The sequence below is a fragment of the Nelusetta ayraudi genome, unplaced genomic scaffold, assembly GCF_046127955.1.
Source record: "Nelusetta ayraudi isolate G7.1 ecotype Tasmania unplaced genomic scaffold, CSIRO-AGI_Nayr_v1 ptg000169l, whole genome shotgun sequence".
Lineage (NCBI taxonomy): Eukaryota > Metazoa > Chordata > Actinopteri > Tetraodontiformes > Monacanthidae > Nelusetta > Nelusetta ayraudi.
The window spans coordinates 680913-704064 of NW_027466219.1; the positions used below are offsets into that span (position 1 = coordinate 680913).

The 23152-nt window shown below is 46.2% G+C and overlaps 1 protein-coding gene across 2 annotated transcripts; it reads left to right on the forward strand.

Moving 5' to 3' along the window:
- The first annotated feature begins 232 nt into the window (after positions 1 to 232).
- On the forward strand, positions 233 to 22946 carry arhgef7a (Rho guanine nucleotide exchange factor (GEF) 7a). 2 transcript variants are annotated; one of them, XM_076014595.1, is made up of 22 exons: positions 233 to 735; positions 3022 to 3105; positions 9828 to 9912; positions 10027 to 10160; positions 10980 to 11184; positions 11294 to 11382; positions 11651 to 11745; positions 11864 to 11959; positions 12148 to 12270; positions 12799 to 12937; positions 13012 to 13071; positions 13168 to 13314; positions 14309 to 14395; positions 15020 to 15098; positions 15183 to 15322; positions 15997 to 16221; positions 16575 to 16668; positions 17323 to 17412; positions 17875 to 18054; positions 21393 to 21492; positions 22032 to 22086; positions 22273 to 22946. In XM_076014595.1, the coding sequence occupies exons 1-22, from the start codon at positions 571 to 573 to the stop codon at positions 22393 to 22395; spliced, it is 2595 nt and encodes an 864-aa protein (XP_075870710.1). In that variant the 5' UTR covers positions 233 to 570; the 3' UTR covers positions 22396 to 22946. The 2 variants fall into 2 exon arrangements, with proteins under 2 accessions (XP_075870710.1, XP_075870709.1); XM_076014594.1 differs by lacking the exon at positions 17875 to 18054 and having other exon boundaries at positions 236 to 735.
- The last annotated feature ends 206 nt before the right edge of the window (positions 22947 to 23152 follow it).

Consider the following 23152-nt stretch of genomic DNA (forward strand, 5'->3'; position numbering starts at 1 on the left):
GAAAGACAAAAATCATCATCTGCACAGCCTCCAGCAGCATGAGACAAGAATGTAGGAGGAAGGAAAGCTTGTATGTTTCACAACAGACATAAAAAGGGGGAAGGGGGGTTGAGGAGAATGTGCATAGCCACAGAGAAGCAGCTGCTCGGACTGGCTTGTCCCTCTCGTGTGATGTCATCCAACGGATTGAGTGGCTGGCGGCTGCGATGCGCATGTATGCAGTTCGCCGCTTGAGCGCGTCACGGCGAGCAGCAGCAGCAGCAGCAGGTTAGGGAAGGGGGACACACGCCAGCCAAGGGGAGAGGGAAAAACAGGACCCCCACCTCCACCACGAACACCGCCTACCCCCACCAAGCCGTCATCCGCATCCGAGCTGAGGTGGTGGGTTTCCCCGCATCGCCTCTCCTCCATCCGATGCATCGTCTTTCGGTCGGGGGGTGGATTCATCATCGCGCTCCCGTTGTGAACGCACTGATGACAGCGTAACCGCGGCAAGGACGCAAACACGGCCGTTTGTTTTTTCTTTTATTTATTTTTTATTTGGTGGAGCAAGATCTGCCGTGACCGGACATGAATTCGGCGGAGCAGACGGTTACGTGGCTGATCACGCTCGGCGTGCTGGAGTCGCCCAAGAAGACCATCTCGGATCCGGAAGCGTTTCTGCAGAGCTCCCTGAGAGATGGTGTGGTCCTGTGCAGGCTGTTGGAGCGGCTCAGCCCGGGATCCACGGAGAAAGTAAGCGCAACCGTCAGCCCCCAGCGGCGCTCATCATCATCATCATCATCACCATCACCACTACCACCGCCGCCACTAACCACCGCCTCCTCCCCGCCTCATACAAACCAACCGCCCGCCCCGTCTGCGCGTCTGTGCGTCGCCCGGATCAGTGAAAAGCGACGCGGCTTGTTGTCTGGGGCTTCTCTCTCTGTCTGTGCACTGGTCCATGAGGCGATTCCTTTTGTAGGTCACGGCAGCCCGGGTTATTGTCTGCGGAAACGGCGCTATATGCGCGCACGCACGCACGCACGCACGCACACACACACACACACACACACACACACACACACACACACACACACACACACAGACGTGCGCAACGGTCGTTGTTTCCACTGCCTATCGATGTGCCCTAGATCAGGACGAGTCAGGGCCAAATAGAAAAAAAAAAGACTAAATGAAAAAAACAGAAAACGGGTCGATTAAATGTATCAGTTGCCACCATCCACATCCAGTAGGCGTTAATACCGAGGGCCGTGTTATCGCGTTTTTATTCACGCAGATCTGTTGCGCTTCCGAAGCAGCCTGTTTTTTTTTTTCATATTCAATTTTAATCCAGTGTGATGTGGGTTAAATGTCAGTGCGTGTTTTGAAACACAACCCACGATCATCCCAGGGATGACCGGCTATCTGTATGACCACAGCAAATAAGTGTGGGCCGCCATTGACTGCAAAGGCGCAAAGATAGAGATGGATCCCTCTCCTCGTTTAAAGAAACAGCGCAGTGTTTGTATCTGTCAAGCTGCAGCTTGGCGAATGTAGGGCTCTTTCTTTCATGACGAGGAACCGTTCTGCTCCGGGCTGCTTGCACATCCTCGCAAAGCTCGACACATTTGCCTATAAAATAGCAAAACAGGTTTAATCAGTCCACGCTCCTCCCCACGAAACGACAATGGCTCGCTGCCTCATTTCTATCACATGACATAACTCAATAATGTGCACAAGTGTTTGGTTGTGATACAGGTGAGGAGACAGCGCGTGGCCTCTCAATAGGGAAAAACATGGTGAAATTCACAAACATCATACATGAAATATTGCTAATACTAATGTTCTTCTAATTATTGATTTTTGACTGTAGTTTTAGAATGCTGGCAGTGCAATATATATATATATTTTTTACATTTTTAAAGATACATCCACTGGAAACTAGATCGAAAAAGCTATTCAAGTAAACAAACCAACGCGGGATGAAGAACTTGTTGAAAACAAAGCTTAAAAACAAATCTTACATAGTATTACATATTGGTAGCTTGTATGTTTTATGTCAAATAGAATTATACAGAGGCAGGCAGTCGATGTAGTTTTAAAGGAGAACGTAACCCATAAACACATGATTACTGCCAGTATCACATGCTTGTTCGTGTTCAAGCTGCCATTTGTTCTTATTCATGAAAGAGGAAGTAGGACCATATGAATTTAAAAAAAAAAAAAAAAAATCTAGAATTTCAGCTGAATTCTGTGTTTTGCTTCAATCCACACTTTACCTGTTGTAAACTGTGCTTATTCAAACACAGTGTGACAAAGATCTGTTTGGCTGTTTCTGCGACACAGAAGGGAAAACATTTTCTAAATAAATCTTTGTTAAGTGAGTTACAAAAATGTTCTACATCTCAGCTAGAATGGGTCCGAAAGTATGAATTTTGGGACTGGGAAATTCTATCTATCTATCTATCTATCTATCTATCTATCTATCTATCTATCTACTCATTTACAATGAAAACAATGACTACTAACTGAGTAACTGTAACTAATTCTCATAACTAAATAACAACTATACTACATACATGCAGTGTATAGCCTTTTAGCAAACGTGGGGCAAAGCATCTGATTTGCATCTGATAATCACATCTTGAACTAATTTTTAGACGTGACCCTTAACGCCTTTCAGAGTTCATCTCTTTTGGCGCTGTGTTTTTATGACCACAAACACCGCACAGGTGTTTGTGTACAGTTACAGGATCATCCAAACGCCACCGGTGGGGGGAGAGTGGCGAGGGAGAGTCAATTTCTCCTCTGTGACGTCACTTCCCCCCCGACCCTACACTGCTGCCTCCTCCACTTCCCTGCTGCACGAGCCGAGTAGTCTACTAGCCTCCCGGAGAGCGTCGGGCCCCGCTTGCCGTGTGTCGAGAATGCGTGTCGGTCACGAAGACCCATTTTCTGTGCTCGGGAACCCAGAAAGGCGCATTGTGAGCGGCCGGAAGCTGGAAGCGTCCGCCTGACCTGCGTTTTCCGTCTTCGCAGGTCTACCAGGAGCCCAAAAACGACGGCGAGTGCCTGCACAACATAAAGGAGTTCCTCAAGGGCTGCACATCATTCCGCGTCGAGGTAAGCGCCCTGTTTTTCCTTCTTTTATCCACCCCCCTCTACACGTTTTTGGACTTTGTTCCGCTGCTTATACCACACCCTTGTCAGGCGTTCCGACACCCAGGGGTGCTGTTTTATTTGGGCGCGTATCGGAGGAGAGGAACCCAGACAAATAAACAATAGGGTCCGCGGAGGGGGACGAGCCCCTGACAGGCAGGCAGGCAAGGGGGGAGGAGTAGTAAGAGGAAAAATCACAGTCCCGAGAACAATCACACCTCGCTGCTTCCTCATCGCCTGTCCACGTCTGTGTAAACTACAACGCCAGACACGCAGCCTTAACCGCATCCAACAGCAGCAGACTGTCTCGAGCGCTGGTCATCTTCTGTTTACGCTTTAACGCCTCGTAATTTACGAGGAAACTTTGCGCTGGGGGGCTCTTCGCGTGGCTCTCCTGCCATCATCAATTTACACTCACGCCTTGGGATAATTGTTCTCCCTTTAGTGAAGCTACCACAGAACCAACAAGCCCGTTATGTAAGAAAGAAAAAAGTTGTAACACACTATAGGAGGAGCCCTGGTGTTCAGTTTTAACTGTTGAATTTGTAGATCTATAAGGAAATACTTTACAACCCAGTGGTGGAAGAGTCCTCATAATCGTCTTCAAATGGAGGACAGCGTGCTATGTGTTGAACCACCGCACAGAAGGGTCATTGAACTGTCACGGCGGGACAATACATCCCTGTGTTCTTCTCCCCTCCGTGCCGAGTCTGCAGCCAATAGGCAAAGCGGTTGGACGGAGCCGAGACGAAGCACTGTCACATCGAGTGCATGACTTCTTTTTTTCTCTCCCTTTTTTAAACCACTTTAGTGGTGTTACACAGCATAAAAGATGTCCATTATCTTGATTATTATTTTCTAGCAGAGAAGCTTCATCTAGGAAAATGTTTTTTGAGCAATAATCTGCTGTTTTATCGCTCCTTTGTGACTCATAAACTTGTGTCTTGTCTTTTGTTGACGCAGAACACAATAATTTTCCCCCTGAACATTTTCTAATGGGGTTGGTAAAAAGGGAGACATTCACAGATGGCAGACTGTGTATCCTGCCAGGTAATAGGTGCCAATGTGAGGCTCCATTGGTACAAGTTGTGTTGTCGCCGCTCCGTGGCCAGCCACGCTGTGCCACAGTGTTTAATATCAAACGTTAGGAGGAAAGCGACACGCAGCTTTACAGGAGATTGGTAGTGGAATAGTAAGACAGAGTGAAAACGCTTTGGAGTGGATCTTGGTGAGATGGATGTGTACGTTTCCAGATGATTTAGTGGTGTTGTGGTGAGGTTGTATTCCCTCAGCACAAAAGGGAAAATAAATCATCACCCACCAAAAACAAATTGGTGATTGACTCCCATCAATCTGTTGTTTATACTTCTCCCAGCCAAGGATCGTGAAGTCAGAGAATCGCTGGATTTTATTTATTTATCTATCTTTGCTTGTTTTTGTGTGTCACTAATTCCTTCAGCGCTTGCAAGCCCCATCCTGCCTATACGAGATTTTTTGCGGAAGCGCTAAGGACTGTGTCCGGTTCACCATCTGTACAGCCAAAAGATGGACGATGTCCAGCGGCCACGCCACTTCTGGCTCTGACCCCAGGTTGTCGGAGCTCCAGATTAGAGCCGTGGCCTTGTACGCCAGAGGGAACATGCCTTTTTTGCAGCCCCCGTCCTGCATCCCTCTCGATTTAAACAGAGTTAAGCTGTGTGCCTGGCTGAGCATCCGCAGCAGACCACTGCTCACACGTTGGCAGCTGCTGTGAATGACCCTTAACCCCGCCCCCATATCTGCAGCCACAGGAAGCGATCATTAGTCTTCCCATGACCCCGCAGGTCCCTCAAGGGTGGTAACATTACTCTGTGCCTTCACGTAAGAGTGATCACATGATCACCTTTGCTGTCCAATGGGGAATTCTGTGGTACAATTATGGTATAGTTTTGTTTTGTTTGTTTTCTTGGTCTTTTGAGAGGCGCCATGTAAGCCATCATCATATTCGCAGTATGTTCATACAGTATTGACTTTGACTGAATCGGTGTTTGGATGGCGGCATATAAACAAAAGCTGAACTTCCATGGAACACCGGCGCAAAACTTGAGCAACAGTTCCGAACTTTGAAAAAGCGCAATTGTGAAATAACAATGTGTTGACTTTGCCCAAGTCATCCTTTGTCATGCTTAGTCAGAAGCATGCCGATACATGGTCTATGTGGCAGGTTTACTTCCATGGCAAGAGCTGTACTCACTGTCATGGAGCTGTGGCAAGTCTGGTAAAGTTTCCTTTCCCCCTTGTAGATACGTCTGAGACTTTTCTATTACTTTGCGCAGTAGAACAAAGTCTCCGCGGCTCTCGGGAGGCCGTCTCATTTCTGCTCGGGGATCTTCCTGCAGCCGCTTTTCTGTGCTGTTTTGAATCTATTGCAGCAATTCTTCTCTTATCTCTTCTAATACTGGAAGGGTTTCTTTTCCTACACCGACATGTTATCGCAAGGCGTGTTTTTTGTTTTGCAGTTTCCGTTTGAGGGGTTTCAACGCGCAAACCTGACGTCACACCAGTCCCTCAGAGTGTCAGAGGATGAATTGCTTCTTATCACATTCGGTGCTTTTTAAGATGCCTGACCACGCAAACATTTGCAGACAGATTTGAACAAACAATGCTGTCATCACAATTTTGCTTTATAGTTGGGTTTTATTACTTGTGTGTGATATGGTTTGCCTGATTTTAATTGCGGCCAAAGCATGTTTCAAGAATAGGATTTATACCATATTAGATAGTTGGACAGAGTTTGGAAAACACATTAAAATCTGAAATCTTAAATATCATAATGTAACTGGAGACTGTCTGATTGTTTTTTTTGTTTTTTTTAAATTGCTACTAAATAATACATCAACCAGTGCAGAGCTCCAGTTGGCACCGCTGTAAAAGAGTCTGGATTTGAATTATTTACAAAATCGACTTGAGCGTGGTTAGTTGTAAATTGACACCCTCCCAGTTGGAGTGTGATAACTTTGTAAATCCTTTATGGAGGCAAATCAGGTTCATTAACTTCCCGCTTCTGCATCACAAGACGAGTGGAACACGATGGGATTGGCCGATGTTGGTCGGACTTGATTTAGAGCCGTCACCTCCTTACGGATTCCTGGATATTTAGCCTGCGACTTTCTTCCGTCTGTTTTATATCATCGAGGTCACGTGACCGTCTTGGCTTCTGCAGTGTGTTGACACAAGTCAACGGCACCCTGTCACTCTGCCATGCTCCTGTTTGATCATCGATCAAAGGCCTCGGCAGCGAGGGGATTCACGGCGGCGTCACCGTCGGCGTTTGGAAACCATCAGGCAGATGTGAAGTTGTTCTGCTCAGCAGCTAAACAGTCATTTGCCCGAGCATGACAGGTGTGGGCGGGACTCACCGCCGGGCTTTACCTCGCTGAGTCACTGAAGGGCGTCGCGCTGTTGTCTACAGCCCACGCCGCCAAACAGCGGCTGCACCAGTGTGATGCGCAGGCGGCGGGGACGTGCCCGAGCAAGTCGTGTTTTGTAATAACAGGGTCTCCTCCCGCATGAATGTTTGATTTATCTTTACATCTTTTTTTCGCCTTTATTTTCTTATGCTGTGGCCCTTAATCCAGTGGCGCAGCCCTGCAAAACCTCCACGGATCTTTGGAAATACAGCAGCATTTAGCTCTCTGTTTACAGCCCTCTTGCAAAAACACCTCATTTTATGCCATGCAAGTCTATGGGGTCAAAAGTCAACTTTGTCCTCGAGACATGGGGCCACTTGCAGGTTCATCGGGATCCCTCAAGACACAGCCACGTCAAATTTGAATGAAAATATTTCTTCCTCCAAGGTGGGGCGTGACAGAGAAAGTTTGAGAACCACTGGTTTAGATTCAAGATAAAACTGATGATTTGTTGCACTTGTTTGGTTGGTGACTCAAACAAGGTGGTAAGAGATGGCATTTCAGGGGGCTCTATAGCCAACCTGAGAGAGAGTGAGGCATCAGTGCCCTTTGTGACATCACATATGGCCAGCTTCCAGAACTGTGTCGTTTAATAGATACTTTTGTTTTTGAAAAACCAAGCAGGTGAAATGACCTCCAAGTCATCCACAACAGCGACGTCCGGCAAGTTTGATTTATTTACTTTAATAAGTTGCCGACGCATCTCAACTGAAGCCCCCGTTCGTGCGCAACGTAAACTCGGCCTCCTCCTCCCTTAAAAACACACTCTTGTTATGCCTCCCGCACGGTCCCCCCCCCCCCCCCCCCCTCCCCCGGGCCGTCTCTGCAATCAGAGCGGCAGATAAAAGCGACTCTCGTCTGACAGCGGCTAACCCTCGGCGGAGCTGAAGCGAGACAAACGACACGGCGCGGAGCCCTCGGCGCAGGAAGCCAAGAGGACGGCGACGGCAGCGGCCGTCAACAGAGATACAATCCCTGCCATTCATGCGGTGACGCAACGCAGCTCGAGTTAAATTAAAAACCCAGGCCGGCATTCCTCTGTGCGCGTCTTATTGTCAACAAAACCCCACAGAGAAGGAGAAACCATCTGCCGTCGGCGTAGTGGTCCGCGTTCTCGGCCATTCGTCCTCCCCGTCTCGTCTGTGACACTCCCGCATTGTTTGTGCGTGACCGTAATTATGTTTAAATAGTGCTGGCGTCAACATTCCACGCTGCGTAATGAGTGCGACGTCGGTGCAGGCAAACGCGGTGCTAACTCAACGTGCTGTTTGCAGGAGATGTGTTGAGGTTAATGGTTCATTAATCATGCAGGGCAGCTCCGCTAGAATCGTAGGAGGAAAAATATAGATGTGAAAATGGTTTCTGACGCGGGACCTTTAGCTGCTCGCGTGGCGTCCCGTGAAGGGCGACGTGGTGCGAGTGTCTTCGTCATTAGGACGCAAAGCTGCTGTTGCTAAGTGACCTGTTACTCCGTGTTGAAACATTGGTTTAAACATAGGAAATAAAGCGGTGGTGTCATTTGCGCCGTTGATTTAAAAGGTGAACATATCAGTGGATTTGTATAATGCTAGTTTCTTCAGACTGTGGATACTGTGGCCTGATACACCAAAGTAATCGTATGAGACCCAAACTCTTGATCTGTACACACCTATTTTGCCACAGATACACGACGTTTGGACACATACTTCTGCTTTAATGGTTTTTCTTTCATTTTCATGACTGTTTGCATTGTAGATATTAGCTCATGTGGAATATGTATTAAACAAAAAAGTGTGAAATAACAAGTTTTATATTGTGGATGATCTAGAATAGCCACCCTTCACATAAAATATATATAAGATAACATTTTTAGGTATTTAACTTTTTTTTTAATTTTATTTTGCCACATTAATCCACATTTCTACAGTGTAGAAAGTAGTAAAGATAAATAAGAGACAGGCGTGTCCATACTTGTGACTGGTAGTGTATATATACCCATTGTTATGTCATATATCATCAGTGTAGCCCCAAGACAATAAATAAAATAAAAATCCCCAAACAGCAAACATGTCATGCTGTTAAAAGCTTTCTTGTGTCCTGAAGGGAAAGAGTTTTTTTTTTATAGCAATTTTTTTGTTTGTCTGGCTCTCAGCCAGTCAGCTGATCTGCAGCACCTTGAGGAGAAGAGGATGGTTAAAGAAACATGTGGGTAGAGGTACAAATGGCAAAACTGTTCCACTCTCAAAATAACTGCTGCTTGGTAAAGTGGTTAACTGCTGATGAATCCTCAGAGCCATTCAAAAGAAAATAAAAACATGTGACTCATGTGATTCAAAATGCTTTTTTTTTTTTTTCGTTCTTTCGTTTTGTTAATGAGAAAAAATAAAATAAAATGATTGAACGCAGCCAATGGTGGCCTTTGATGCCTTTTCTCCTCAGAAGCTTCATGAAGCTGCCAGGATCTTATTTTAACTCGTGTGTAGTGCATCGTATCTGCTTTTAGCTGCTGCTGCTGCAGATGATGCAGATGATGCATGTGTGTCTGCTCACCCCTCCGCCCACCTCCTCTGTCAGAGAAGGCGAGCTCCATCGATCGGCTGCCCGCTGCCGGCGCCGCCGCTGGGAGAAGACACAGTATTGATCTTGGCACTTTGCAGTTTGTCTCAGAGCCGCCTCCCACCGTTAATTATCCCCAAAACTCTGCAGATCTGGAAAAACGGTGCATTTAGCCCAGTGTTTAGAACCTCCTGCAAGCCCGGCGGCGTGTCGGACCCTGTGTGTGTTTAAAAGGAGGCAAAAAGGAGGCGATCGATGTGCCAGACCACCTGGCTGCGCGTGCTTCTAAAGGTGTGATTTCCAGAAGTGCAAGCAGAAGAAAAAGATGTGTTTTTCAGGTTGAAGGCACATATTGCTTGAAAAGACTAATGAGTGGCTGACAATTAATGACCTGGTAAAGCCGGGTTGGCAGAAATGCGGGCAGCTGTTTAATTAATTTTTTCTTTATTTCTATATATTTATTTAGCTATTTCTCTTTTATCATACGTTGCCTACCTTAATTGTTTTGACCATTCATGGAAAAGAGGCTTTTAATGTCAATGGGACTTTCCTGGTAAAATAAAGGTTAAATAAATACAATATTCTGACTACGACTAAATAAATTATGTTAAAAAGAAAGAAAACACAAGTGTAGTGGATTTTGCATCATATAGCACCTCGGGGTGACAACTGCTGGGTCTGACGGCTCTTTCTCCTCAACAGCCGTTCGAAGCCAGTGACCTGCTGCTGGGGCTGAACTTCACCAAGGTGCTGAGCAGCCTGGTGGCTCTGAATAAAGTGACGGCAGGTGAGTCGCAATGCAAGGTTTGTGTGTGTTGCTGAGCCCTGGCACTGAGCCCCCCCCTCGCACCCTCTTCCCCACTGTGTTTACACACTGCTGCTGCCTCCTCCCCCTGCCCAGACATCGGCGTGGGCAGCGACTCGGTGTGCGCCCGCCACTCTTCGGCCCACCGCATCAAGTCCTTCGAGTCCCTGTCCTGCCAGGCCTCGCTGGGCCGATCCTCCAAGCTGCTGCAGAACCAGTTTCGCAGTCTGGTAACGTCTACTCACTCACACACATACAGTTCCAGGAGGTTCTAACGCTCGCTCAGTTTAGAAATCACAGGAGACTGCAGCTGTGCTCGCACACGCTAAATCCAAGTTGCAGCAAACTGCATCACGTTGCTGCCGCTGCTGCTGCCAACTGCAGGTCTTGATTCTTGTTCCTGCTGATGCCGCTGCGCAGTCACAGTCTCTGCCGGGTTTGATCGCAGCGGCAGATTCGGGGTGGCCTCAGCCCGAGGCCATGGCCTGCGCTGGTGCTGTTGACTTGAATTCAATATTGTCATCTACTTGCATTCATTTTAAACGACCCAAAGCAAAACCGCAGCGGTTCATAGTTTCATTGTTTTCAAATCTCCTCTGAAGCCGATGCCTGGCTGATTTAATGAGGAACAGAGTTCCTCCACAGTCAAACCACATCTGACTCGTCTAAAATTTTTGTTTGTCTGGCAAGATTGAAACCTGAGTAGCAGTGTTATATATCTTGTCGGCATTGCGGCCTTCATTTTATGCCAGCGTTAGGAGCATAGATGGTTTTTCCTTACAGATCTGTACAAAATGGAAGGGATATGTCATTAAAAAACTGCATCTAGCCTCATACTCATGCATGCTCTTTAGTTGTCTGGTTTAAGTCCTTCACTCTGCAGAGAAACCACCACACAGCCATAAAAACTAACGATGTTGCTGAAAACAATTCAGTCCCAAGTCTCCCAAAGTGGATAATTCGTGAACTTCACCAAGGGGGACTTTTGACTGCTGTAATTTCTCCTCTTTGTCCTCGGCTGACGTCTCCTTCATCTCCCCTCCCCCAAGGACATGTCGGAGAACAGCGGGCAGCAGCAGCTGCTGGTGAAGGCGCGCTTCAACTTCCAGCAGACCAACGAAGACGAGCTCACCTTCGCCAAGGGTGACCTCATCGGCGTGACCCGCCAGGAGGACGGCGGCTGGTGGGAGGGGACGCTCAACGGGAGGACCGGCTGGTTTCCCAGCAACTACGTGCGCGAGCTCAAAGGCTCCGGTAGGTGGACGTGCAGCCGTCTCCTACTGTGTCAGCCGTTGGTGAGCAGGATGACGGTTTCAAATGTCATTGATTGCAAATACTGAGGTGTTTCTGTCCTGGGTTGCAGACAAACAGGTGTCGCCCAAGTCCGGCACTCTGAAGAGTCCGCCGAAAGGTTTCGACACATCTGCCATCAGCAAGACGTACTATAACTTGGTGAGCACCTGGAATTTAGCTTTTGACTTGCATTACTGATTACTGCTGCTTCTTTCTGTATCAACTGCATCTCTGCGTGTTCTCCTTTCAAACATTTGCTTCTCTTTTTTCTGAAAGGGGAATATCCTTTTCACCTTTGGTGCGATTATTCATTTTAAAAATGTTTTGGTTATAGAAAAAAAAATACATCTTCTTTCAATTCAGTTGCCTATTACTTGAAATTCCCCCCTTTACCCACGTTGACTTTTCTCTTCCATTTGTCCTCCAGGTGTTGCAGAATATTTTGGAAACCGAGACAGAATATTCAAAGGACCTTCAGAGCCTCCTGACAAATTACCTGCGAGCTCTTCAAAGCGCAGACAAGTACGACTCATTTACTCCAGACATTAGAATTAAACCTCCACTGTGCAGCTGCTGTGAGCCGGAAAACTGCACAAACGTATCTCGCGCCTCATAAGGCTTCTGACCGTGTGTGTTTCAGGCTCAGCTGCTCTGATGTGGCGCTGATTCTGGGAAACCTGGAGGAGATCTGCACCTTCCAGCAGATGCTGGTCCAATCTCTGGAAGAGTGCACCAAGTAGGTCCCCCCCCCACCCACCCCACACACACACACACTGCAGCACTGTTTCTCAGTAAGAGCAGGGACATCTAGTGTTGGACCTCCTGTATTACAGCCATGTTGCAGAGAGGAAAGAAATGCGCTGCAGGCATCGTTGCATAAGCATGTAAAGTGTTGTGCATCCTTTCATTTCTTCTTTTCCTCAGGCTTCCAGAGAGCCAGCAGAGGGTGGGGGGCTTCTTCCTCAACCTCATGCCCCAGATGAAGGCCCTGTACACGGGTTACTGCTCTAACCACCCGTCTGCAGTTAATGTGCTCACACAGCATGGGTATGTTGCATTTTGACGTCCATTTAGCCTGTGTGAAAGGAAGAATAGATTGTATTTGTGTACCTTGTACTTTTGTGTACTAGCTTGTGTGGAATCACGTGTTTTTGACATTGACAAATGCAGCAATTCAGAAACAAACAAAGCAAAGAAGCAATCTAAAATAAATGTTCCTTAATAAAGGAGTTACCTGTGAGATAGTGATCCAAAAAGAAAAGCCACCAAAGCCAAGCCAAGTCCTTGCAGACATGCACATTATCCGACTCTGCCAGTTGTGAAGAATAATCCTGGGCATTCTGCAAAAATCAGCATCACTTTTAGTGACCGAAAACAAGGCCTAACATCAGCATAATGATAATTTGCACTTATTACTCTACTGACAGAAACAGCTTTTTTTTTTTTAAATAAAATTTTTGCCTTTTTTTGCTGCTAAATGCCACTAAAAACACAGAAATTAGGCAGTTTTTATTGTTGTAAGTTTATTGTTATAGCTTATTTTATGTCCCTGTTTGTTTGCCTCTGGTGCTGCAGCGAAGTGCTGGGGGAGTTCATGGAGGCGAGAGGTGCCGGCAGTCCGGGGATCCTCACGCTGACCACAGGCCTCAGTAAGCCCTTCATGAGGCTGGACAAATACCCCACTTTACTCAAAGAGCTGGAGAGGCACATGGAGGTCCGTATCCAGACACGTTACGGAGCCCCTCTTTGATAGCACTCGCCTCATAACCTCCTCTCGTCTGTCTGCAGGAGAGTCACCCTGACCGGCCAGACATCCACAAGTGCATGGCCTCCTTCAAAAACCTGTCGGTAAGCATGCATGGCAACTTCTCACCTCAGGTGTCCTCAGACAGAATGAGTTGATGCGAGGTCTGTGAGCGGCCCTGTGTCTGCTTCCCCGCCCAGGCCCAGTGTCAGGAGGTGAGGAAGCGCAAGGAGCTGGAGCTGCAGATCCTCACCGAGTCCATCCGGCTGTGGGAGGGGGACGACATCAAGACCCTGGGCTCCGTCCTCTACATGAGCCAGGTGCTGGTCCAGAGTCCCGGCTCAGAGGTACTGGCTTGACACATTCATCTGCTGTCTCTCAGGGGCGCAGAAAAGGAATAAGAGGCGTTGGATGTGAAAATGTGCTGGAATGCTGAAATCATAAGTGTGTGTTTTTGTCACTTTTATTAATGCATTTTTAGCTGTTTTTTAAATGACACCCTATTGAAAATATTTGAAGTGCAAACAACAAATGGAAAAAGCTTTCTTTGACTCAAACAGAGTCAAAGAAAGCTGCAAAGTACGCACAGCCTGCTCGAGTTATTCAATGTTGTCGATAAATGTGAGTGTTCCATTCCTAAAGTTTGACATTAACAGCACACACTTATGGGCCTGTCAACAGTGTTATCACTGCTCTCTAGTGGACAAGCTTGCGGCAGGAATGATAATAATAATGTGGACTGCATGTACCTAGTAAATGTTATTATTATTCTTTTCTATGTGTAACTTTCAACTGTTGCTTTATTGCATTTTGTAAAGTGTCCTTGGGTGTTCAAATAAAATGTATCGTTATTATTGTTAAATACCTTTGAAATTTAAGCAAAAAAATCCGGACTATATGTTAAAAGGAGTAAAAATTGTAAATGAAATTTCCTGCGACCAGAAACCAACATGAAGCGTCGTTGAAACGAGCCTGACGGTTTCTTGGAAGGATGTGTGCTGAATAAATTGGATTTTGCGCCGCGTGGTTCCCGTGGCGAGCGACGCTGTGCGTGTTCACTGCTGTGACTGGCGGGAAGGGAACGTACCGTTCCGTCGGCTGTGCTGATGTGCGAACCAGGAGCTGATTGGTTGCGTCACCTTGAGCTCCGTGTTGACTTGACGACAGCCGCTGAGTCCTCCTCACGGCATTCTTTCCCCCTCAATCCTTGGCATCTTATCTCGCTCCGCGTCTTGAACGTTTTCATTGTTCGAGCGGTGACGGAATTACAGCGCGCCGCTCCCGCCAGACGTCTGGCATGAATTCCTTTAACCTCACTGAACTCTCCTTCCTGTTTGCTAGGAGAAGAGCGAGCGCTACCTCATGCTCTTCCCTCACGTCCTCCTCATGTTGTCCGCCAGCCCGCGCATGAGCGGCTTCATATTCCAGGTGAGCGATGCCCTCCTGCGGCTCAAGTTCACGCTGCGCCCACGTGTTGAGTCACAGGCAAAGCACTGTAGACTGACTCAGTGACACAGTGTGTGACATGAAAAGTGACTCATGTGTGGAGCAGTTCTGCCCCATTAGATTGGCTTAATGGTGCAAAAGTTTCAATTGCTGCTATAATCTTTCCTTTGCACAAAGACCAAGACATATATTTATCTTAACCACATATTTGTCATAAAGTCAAACCTCAACAACCAGGTCAGGATTTCTTCCATTGAATGAGACTTGACTGAAGACCAACACGTGCAATTATAAGCAAACACTGAACAAAAAGAGATGGGATTGTTATGTTTTTTTTTCAATAACTTTATTTCTATCTATCCTGCTTTCCTATTTTTTTTCAGACATGTAGGTTTTTTTTATTCCTTCCTTATTCCAGAGCAGGTATTGTAGGAATTAGAAAGCCTATGTGTCTTGACAAAACAATAAATTATATTATTTCTGTGGTGTTTTTTTTATTCAAAGGATAGTGTTTATTTTTTTCCATTTACTTCCTTGAAACTCGAAGTGAGCAGCTCTGCAGCTGAAAAACTTAACATTCTGCTTCCCTGTGATCCCCCTCTGCAGGGGAAACTGCCTCTGGCCAGCATGACGGTGACCAAACTGGACGACAGTGACGCTCACAAAAACGCGTTCGAGCTCAACGGTAGGACGACCCGAAAATGTTGAAAATCGCACTTGAAGCGATCGCACGTTGGTGACCGCCGCTGCCGTTTCTCGTCGCCCGCAGGGCCGATGTTCGAGCGGCTCCAGGTGGTGTGTACGAACCAGCAGGACCTGCAGGACTGGGTGGAGCACCTGAGCCGACAGATCAAACACACGGCGGCCACGGCGCCCAGCCACAAGCCGCTCACCGTTCCCTGCCACACGGTCAGGATCCCGTCCTGTCTTCAACACTGTGAATGGACAGGTTGACTTTTTCCAGCAGAGCCGCGCAGGAACCATTGGAGGAAAAACAAAAACAAATGAACAACAAACTATATGATTCTGTGTGGCTCAAAGGGCCATTGTGTAAAATTTTTAAGGCAGTCCAGTATTTAAGGTAGCCTGCCTGACGGCCTGTGTCTTATTTAGGGCGCTGTCAGGGCGGCTTCATTAAAAAAATGGCAGCGCCAGGTTGTTACTAACTAGAAGCAAGACCCTTATTGCTCTATGTATATTATTATATATATGAGAACCAATCTAAGAATAGGAAAACCAAATTACTTTTATTGCACTGTGAGTATTCACTTTTATTAACGTATTTATGGGCAGTATGTTAAACCTTTGCAAATATAAAAATTGTAAATCTAGCCAAATTTTACACACTGGATCTTTTTCTCTGAGATTAAAGAAATAGTTCACCTCCAATGTAAGTCACCTTTTCCCTGCCAATCGCTTTGCCTTTGTTGGCTCTGATGACATCTTTGGTGAACATACAATGTGTGAAATCTGAATTTTGGGAAGATCATTCCTCAGACTCTAGTGTCCCCTGCAGCAAAATAACACCCTGTATTTAATTGGAGTGTAACCCAACCCTAACCCTTTCCTTTTTATCGTCTCAGCTCCCGTCTCACCCCCTCACCCCCTCCCGGCACGCCGAGGGGAGGGCCATGACGGTGGCGCCCACCTACCACACCCTGCCTCACCCCTCCTCCCACGGGACCTCCCTCTCCAGCACCATGATGTGGGGGCCCCTGGAGCCGCCCAACACCCCCAAACCCTGGAGCCTGAGCTGCCTGCGGCCCGCGCCTCCGCTCAGGCCCTCAGCAGCCCTGTGCTACAAGGAAGTGAGTGACACAGCTTGGATGTGAATAACACTGAAGTTAGTATTATCTGCCTGCATCTGCTTTGAAAAGTGACCCTCGGCCGATATCTGCGTTAGTGCATTCAAGTTGGTTGATCCTATCTGATCTATTTCCACATGTAAAGAAGACTCTCTCTATCTGACAGGAACCAAATTCATGCTCTTTTCCTGCGTGCTTGTTCATGTTACAATTTTAAACCTTGCTACTGAAGAAGCATAAAACCTAAATTGGGTCACATGCACCTTGTAGTTGAAATCCAGCCTAATCCTCATATTTTTTTCCCTTTATGTTCATATTCTAATGGCCCGTCTCCTTTTTCTCCCTTAAACTTGCAGGATCTTAGTAAAAGCCCCAAGAGTGTGAAGAAGCTCCTTCCAAAGCGCAAGCCAGAGAGGAAACAGTCAGAGGAGGAATTTGCCTTGAGGAAGAGTAAGTTTGTGTTCAACTCTGATGAAACATAGTCAGTCTGGAAGACACATCTGTGGATCCTAACTCACTGGCATTATTAATGAGAATCAAGTCATACGTATAGAAAATAGCTAAACTCTCCTACTTCCTGTAATACCACAGAAGTGCAGGAGCACTAATCATCCGCAGGCAGGCATTAACAAATTTCTACAACTACATTTATTGCTAAAAATCTTTTCACATTTCCTTGTGTGATCTGATGGTGATCTAACTGAACTGAATGTAATGTTTCCTCAATCCTTTGGATTTATGTTGCATATTTATCCTGTAAAGAGTCCATGGAAAGGGAACTTAGAAGGTGATCTTTTAGTGCATCACGTTCTAGCAGAACAGTCAGATATCGCTGCTAGTTTAGCACAGATGTAAAAAAAAAAAAAAAAAAAAAAAAATGTTTTGAAAAAAAACCGTCCAATTCTTTTTGTCTTTTAATGTGAAACTACCGTCCAGTTCTGTCAAAACTGCTGCTACTGTAGCAACCACGCGAATCTCTCCGCCATCAGCAGGTCTCTCAGTCACTTCCTGTTTATCCTCTTGATCTTGATGTGAAGCTCTTTACGGCCACGTGCGCTTGCCGCTTGCTAAAACCTTTCAAACGATGACCGCTTCCTCCTTCAGGCACGGCTGCTCTGGAGGAAGACGCGCAGATCCTGAAGGTGATCGAAGCGTACTGCACCAGCGCCAAGACCAGGCAGACCCTCAACTCCAGTAAGCTATCACGCCAGCGTGCCAGTCACTCTGTAACATGTGCGAGGTGAGCGGAGGGCCAGGTTCGCACTTCCTGTCTCCGTTAACGCCGCGCCTGGTGCCCTCTGTTGCTCTTTTTAACCCCCGATGTTGTTCTGCACTGACCTTTCTAACAAAGTCTTCTCCTTCACTGTCTCTTCCTCTCCACTCTTCACTTTTTTCGGCATTCCTCTTTCACTTCAAATTATTATTTTATTCAAATCTTATTTTGCTTTTGTCCACGACTTGTTTCTTTTCTCCACAACGCGCTACGATTCGACCCCCTCCATGTCTTGGGTTGCGCCCCCGCCATCCCATCCACATTGCCTTTTTCTTTATGGTTTTCCCCATTTTTGTTTGCGCGTTGAACCCATCCCCCGCCTCCACCCTCTGCACCATCGCTCCCCCTCCCTCGCACCCTCCCGAACCCCCCCCACCGAGCAGCCTGGCAGGGCACCGACCTGATGCACAACCACGTGCTGGCCGACGTGGACCGGTCCTGCTTGGACTCGCCGGGCCGCCGCAGCAGCGTGCCGCGGCCGGAGCTCTCCTCCGACCTGTCGGAGGACTCGGACTATGACTCCATCTGGACGAGCCACAGTTACCGGATGGGCTCGGTGCCGCGCAAGAGCTGCATCTCCCACCAGAACTAAGGAAACGTGACTGTACTGCCACGCTGCACTGTAATGTAACGTACGGCGCGCTTACCTCTTATCTTCAATGTCTGGAGAAAGAAAAAAAAAAAAAAGAAAGTAGGGTTTTTAATTTATCTATTTATTTTCTATGATTTTATATTTGCTCTCTTTTTCTTCCGTTAACTTATTCGACTTATGCGCTTTTCTTTTTTCGGACGGCTCGTTTTTAAAGATGTCTGGAGCATCTCCCTGTTGCCTTGCCACTTTCCCTTTTATGTGCCTCCTCTCTTTGTGTAGGTGTCATGCAGTAGAGTGTGTAGTAATTATTATTAGGGTTCATTTTGCTTGAATGTCACCACTCCCCTTGTTTGACCATAAAACGTTGAGCACTCTCAGCAGGGAGCACAGGGGCGTCGGAGTGGATGGGATGGGATGGGAGATGGGGGAGGGGCGGGGGTTGGAGGGGAGGAGAAGGGGGCGGAGCTTTTCCTGTCTGATATTCAGATATAATTCAGGAATGAGTGCAGACTATTTACCATGTAGTACTTCTCTCCAGTACTTATGCTTAAACATAGCACAGATGCCACACACAGAAACATATCTCTGGGCACGCACGGCCCTGCTGCCTGGTAATACAGCAGAGTATCCAAATTCTCAATCTTTCATTCTTTCATTTTTGTAACCTAGGTCGTATATTAGTGCTGAGGAACATCCGACATGGCTAACGTTGACAACGCAGTTTCCATACCGTGCATATTTTTCGTAAAAACGCAGCTCAGTGTTTGACACAGCAAAGGAACTCAAATCTTCACTAAATGAAAGTCGGTCAAATTCAAAGCAGGTTTTCCTTACAGATTAGTTCACTTTAAACATTTTCTTATCTCAATATTTTTTGAAGGTTTTCGCATCGCAGGTCAGCTTCCCGTCAAAGAAAGCGCCTCCATGAAATCGAATGGATTGTACAATGGCTTTTCGCATGCACATATCTCTCTCTCTCTCAACACACTGCAAAAACTTTGTCCGAGTCAAGGCAACGTCACAGTAATTAGGCTGGAGTGTATACCTTTTTGTATTGAGGTGAAACAATAATACCAATGACTTACGTAATTTCTTGGTTGATCTTGTTTGTTTGTTTTGAAGCATCATCCTTTAAAGCCTGATCTCTGAAATCTGCCAGTGGTTCAACAGGGTTATATGGACATTTACACACAAGCATAATCTCAGATTTTAAAACGTAACCAAGCAAAAGATGCGTTTTGAAACAACCTTAGCATGCCAGGTTAACTGTGATATACTGCCAACCACAGCTACAATCCCTCAAAGTCAAAGTAAATGCCTTTTTCTTTTTTTTAAACATCCCCTCTTAGTTTAGGACGCTTTTACGTTGGAACACGTTGAAACGAGTCACATATCAGATTTGCTGTTGAAAAACTGCTGCAGAGAGACAAAGATTTTGTTCGTAGAAAAGATAAAACTGAGTATCTACCACCACCAGAATCTCTGACAAATACAATAGATTAGCTTTAGATGGTCTCGGGGTTGGGTTTAGGCTTCTAGTGTTGACAGTAGTGAAGGCCAATGATGTGTTAATATGATATAAACACCAAAAACAGATAAACTGAATTGGTCTTTTTTTTTTTTTTTTTAGTTTGAAAGTACAAAAGAACAATTTTCTTCTTGAAACAATTGATGCATATTTCCTGTTTGCCACCAGGGGGCCATGTAGAAGTTTTGCCTCCAAAGCTTGGGGAACTTGACTATCTTCAAACAGTTTACCCGCTGCACGTCTTTCGTCTGTGCTTGGTCCGTCTCTAGCTAAAGATCCTGACCCTCGCGTTCTTCTCTTCGTATTCGAGGATGAACGCAAAGCGGCAAAGAAACTCTGCGTAGCGCACGTCCTAGCTTCCGGCCTGCGGTCGTTCCAACTCGCAGCACCGACCGTGACGAACTCTCAACAGTCTCCGAGACCAAACCAGTTTCCCTGAATGTAGATTTAGTCGTAGGGTTTACCGCACTGGTTTATGCGCCTGGGGGAAACACCAGCATCCCTTCGTGTCACAGCAAGCTGGCGCCCGTGCTTAAGCCTCACAAAGTGGACAGGATTCCTCCTGCCATCTCTCACATTAATGACTATTTTTTATGAAGAAGTATTTTTGGTATTAAAAGTACAGGTTGGCATCCAGGTCGAGTCTATCTCCTCTCATGGCGAGCAGCGTGTATGACGAATGGAGTTTAATGGCCCACGTTACAGGACTGTACACTGTCTCGGAAATGTTTACTTTCTTGTTTGTTTTTATTTATATTTAATTCTGTATGTCAGTGTTTACAGTATGAGCCCTGAAAGTTTTGTTATTTTTAAATTATTGTTATTATTATTATTTACATTTGAATGGTCTGTATGAAATTTTACACTTAAAACTATAACATGAAGTGAATTGTTTTGCACAATCATATAACGGGCCAGCGGGTGCAGGGGGATAGAATCTGTTCAATTCTGTACTTCTTTTGTCGTCTACCTAGAGTGTGTATGATTATAGTCTTCAAGGTAGACCTGAGTATTCAGTGTTACTGTAAAGTAAAAAGCTCATTCGTAGTGAAAATACTCACCTTTGGTGTTTGGAAAGTATTTGGGTTAAAAAAAAAAAAAAAAGAAAATAATAAAAGAAAAGAAACCAGAGCCTGTGATTCTACAGGAACATTTCTATGTAAACATCCAACCTCAGAATACTGTCAGAGTGGACTTGAAGTATAAGAGCACATAGTACCCCAGTTATGTAAATACTAGTTGTCATGGAGCAAGAAGAAGAAGAAGAAGAAGAAAAATATCATTATACCTTCTATGAGTACTTGAGCTGAGAATATCACTGTCCTTATATCATGTGCTATACTGTGTGACAGCTGTATTCTGTGGTTTAAGAAACTATAAGCGGGACAGGCGGGATGAGGACCGTCCACATGCGACCGTGTCTTTGCTAACGGCGCCGTCAGTGTGTATGTCGTTCACTGCTCAAAGTGTTCAAGTCCCAAACGCTGTATTATGAGTTTTGAATAAATCTGTCATTTGGTAGACTCTGGAATCCTGGTGGTTTCTCAGAATGACCCTCTGCGTTTTCCCCTTGTATTCGTCTATTTTTCCTGTCTCTCCTTTCCTTCTATACGGTTCCTGTCTGACGCTGACTAACATTCTCCTTAATTGCAGCTCTGGTGTTTTTTCTCTGCTCTCTTTCACACTCTCTCTCTCTTCAGCGGCCGAGGCGCTGAGGTCGAACAACTCCTCACCGCTGGCCAGAGTGCCGATCGTTGAGCCCTCTTCTGTTTTCAAAACAGGGCCGCGAACTGAAGCGGGACTCCATGTGATCGTCCCCGGGGAGAAGAAGCTGCTGGTGGAGGGGCCCAGTCGCAACGGGCAGAGTGCAGCCGAGGAAAAGTAAGATGACATTTAACTGTCTTTGCCTAGTTGTTATTATTATTATTATTATTATTATTGGTAGTAGTAGTCCTAGTCATCACCGTAAAAAAACAAAGAGTTATAACTTTTCCAGAAGAGCTGAGTTGGGACCTTTCTTTTCAAAGAGATGAGAACACATTGCATTATTTCGTATTTGCCCATGTTGCCTTCACTTGCTTGACGACTAAGTAGTTACCTGAAGAATAATAAAGTCTGAAGCGTTTGAAGTGACAACCTTTTACTCATATTAGCATCTTTAATGAGCGCAGCGACACATCTCACCTCTCGCTTCTTCACTTCCTGTGCTGAGATGCTGACGAGCAGCACGCGATACCACCTGCTGACCTGAGACGCATATTGCAATCCGTGTAGCGTAAACGGATCTGGGATAAATTGAATTGTAGTGAAATAAAAGTTTTTAGTCGAGATAAAGTAACACGTTGTTTGGAACGTACGACAAATTCCATGACAAGCTTCCGAAAACGAGGCTAACCTGCTGTTATGTGGTCACCCTGAAGGAGCCTGGTGGATGTGGTGTACGCCCTGCGGGACGAGGTCCAGGAGCTCAAACAGGTCAGTGTCTGAAATCTGTAATACTCTGTCATTGGCTAGTAATAGCATTTTGTTGTAATTATAAAGTCGTCCTTTTTATTCTAAAGCGTCCTCCACCGTCAGTAGTCAGTTTTACTGTGAAGTTATAACCCACAATCCCCCCCCCCAAAAAAAAACAATTGCACATAAGTTGCTTCTACCTGGCAGGACAACAAGAAGATGAAAAGGTCGCTGGAGGAGGAGCAGAGAGCGCGCAAGGACCTGGAGAAGGTGGTGAGGCGAGTGTTGAAGAGCATGAACGACCCGACGTGGGATGAAACGAACCTCTGAACCGTCCGAAGCTTTCGCAAATAGAACGTGCATGTGCGCGCACGCGCGCAGCCTTGTCCCCCGTCCCTTTCACTTTGACATTCCACAAACAGCCCTGAGTCTCTGAGGGTTCGGGAGAAAACCCTCCTCACCCTCCCGCTGCGTCCCGCCGCCTGAATGTCCACCTCCTGTGTGCTCGGCTGGAGGGAGACACCAAACCTTCTGTTTACAGTTATTGAGCAGTTCGCTGTCCAGTGGTACATCTGTGGTACTCCAATGGTATTCATGGGCAGAAAGGCTGTTTCACAACCTCTTATTTTATTTAATGTTTTTGTTTTCTGATTTGTCGTTGGTACAGGCTCAGTGTCCTGATTGGTCGCCTTGACTCGCCTCTTTTTTTTTGTGTCGTTCAGTTTTCTTGTCTCCGTCGCCGTCTTGACCTCTTCACACTTTGACATTCTCCCCAGGCATCCTAGGGAACTGTACAGATATCAGACGTGTACTGTATAAGCGGATAATGTAAATACTGCTAAAATATGAGCCTTTTGAAATAAATGTGGGTTTGGAAAAATTATTCTGGAATGAGTCTTTATCCTCCTGGCATCCTCAACATCCTGCGTCCTTGTCAGTGAACTCCTCATGTTAAAAAGTTCATTCCTCTTGTGCTTGTTTTCGCAAAAGGTGTGCGATAAGGCGCAAGGTGTTTGGAAAACAGCCCTTGGTGATGTAACAAAGTGTGTCTGTGCACTGAACTCAACACCTCGCTGATGCTCCGTTG

Excerpts from the sequence above, each read along its gene's own strand:
- arhgef7a (XM_076014595.1), top strand. The coding sequence starts at position 571 with ATGAATTCGGCGGAGCAGACGGTTACGTGGCTGATCACGCTCGGCGTG. Across the intron at positions 3,106-9,827 it reads GCACATCATTCCGCGTCGAG|CCGTTCGAAGCCAGTGACCT; the intron begins GTAAGCGCCCTG and ends TCTCCTCAACAG. Across the intron at positions 12,271-12,798 it reads AATGTGCTCACACAGCATGG|CGAAGTGCTGGGGGAGTTCA; the intron begins GTATGTTGCATT and ends CTGGTGCTGCAG.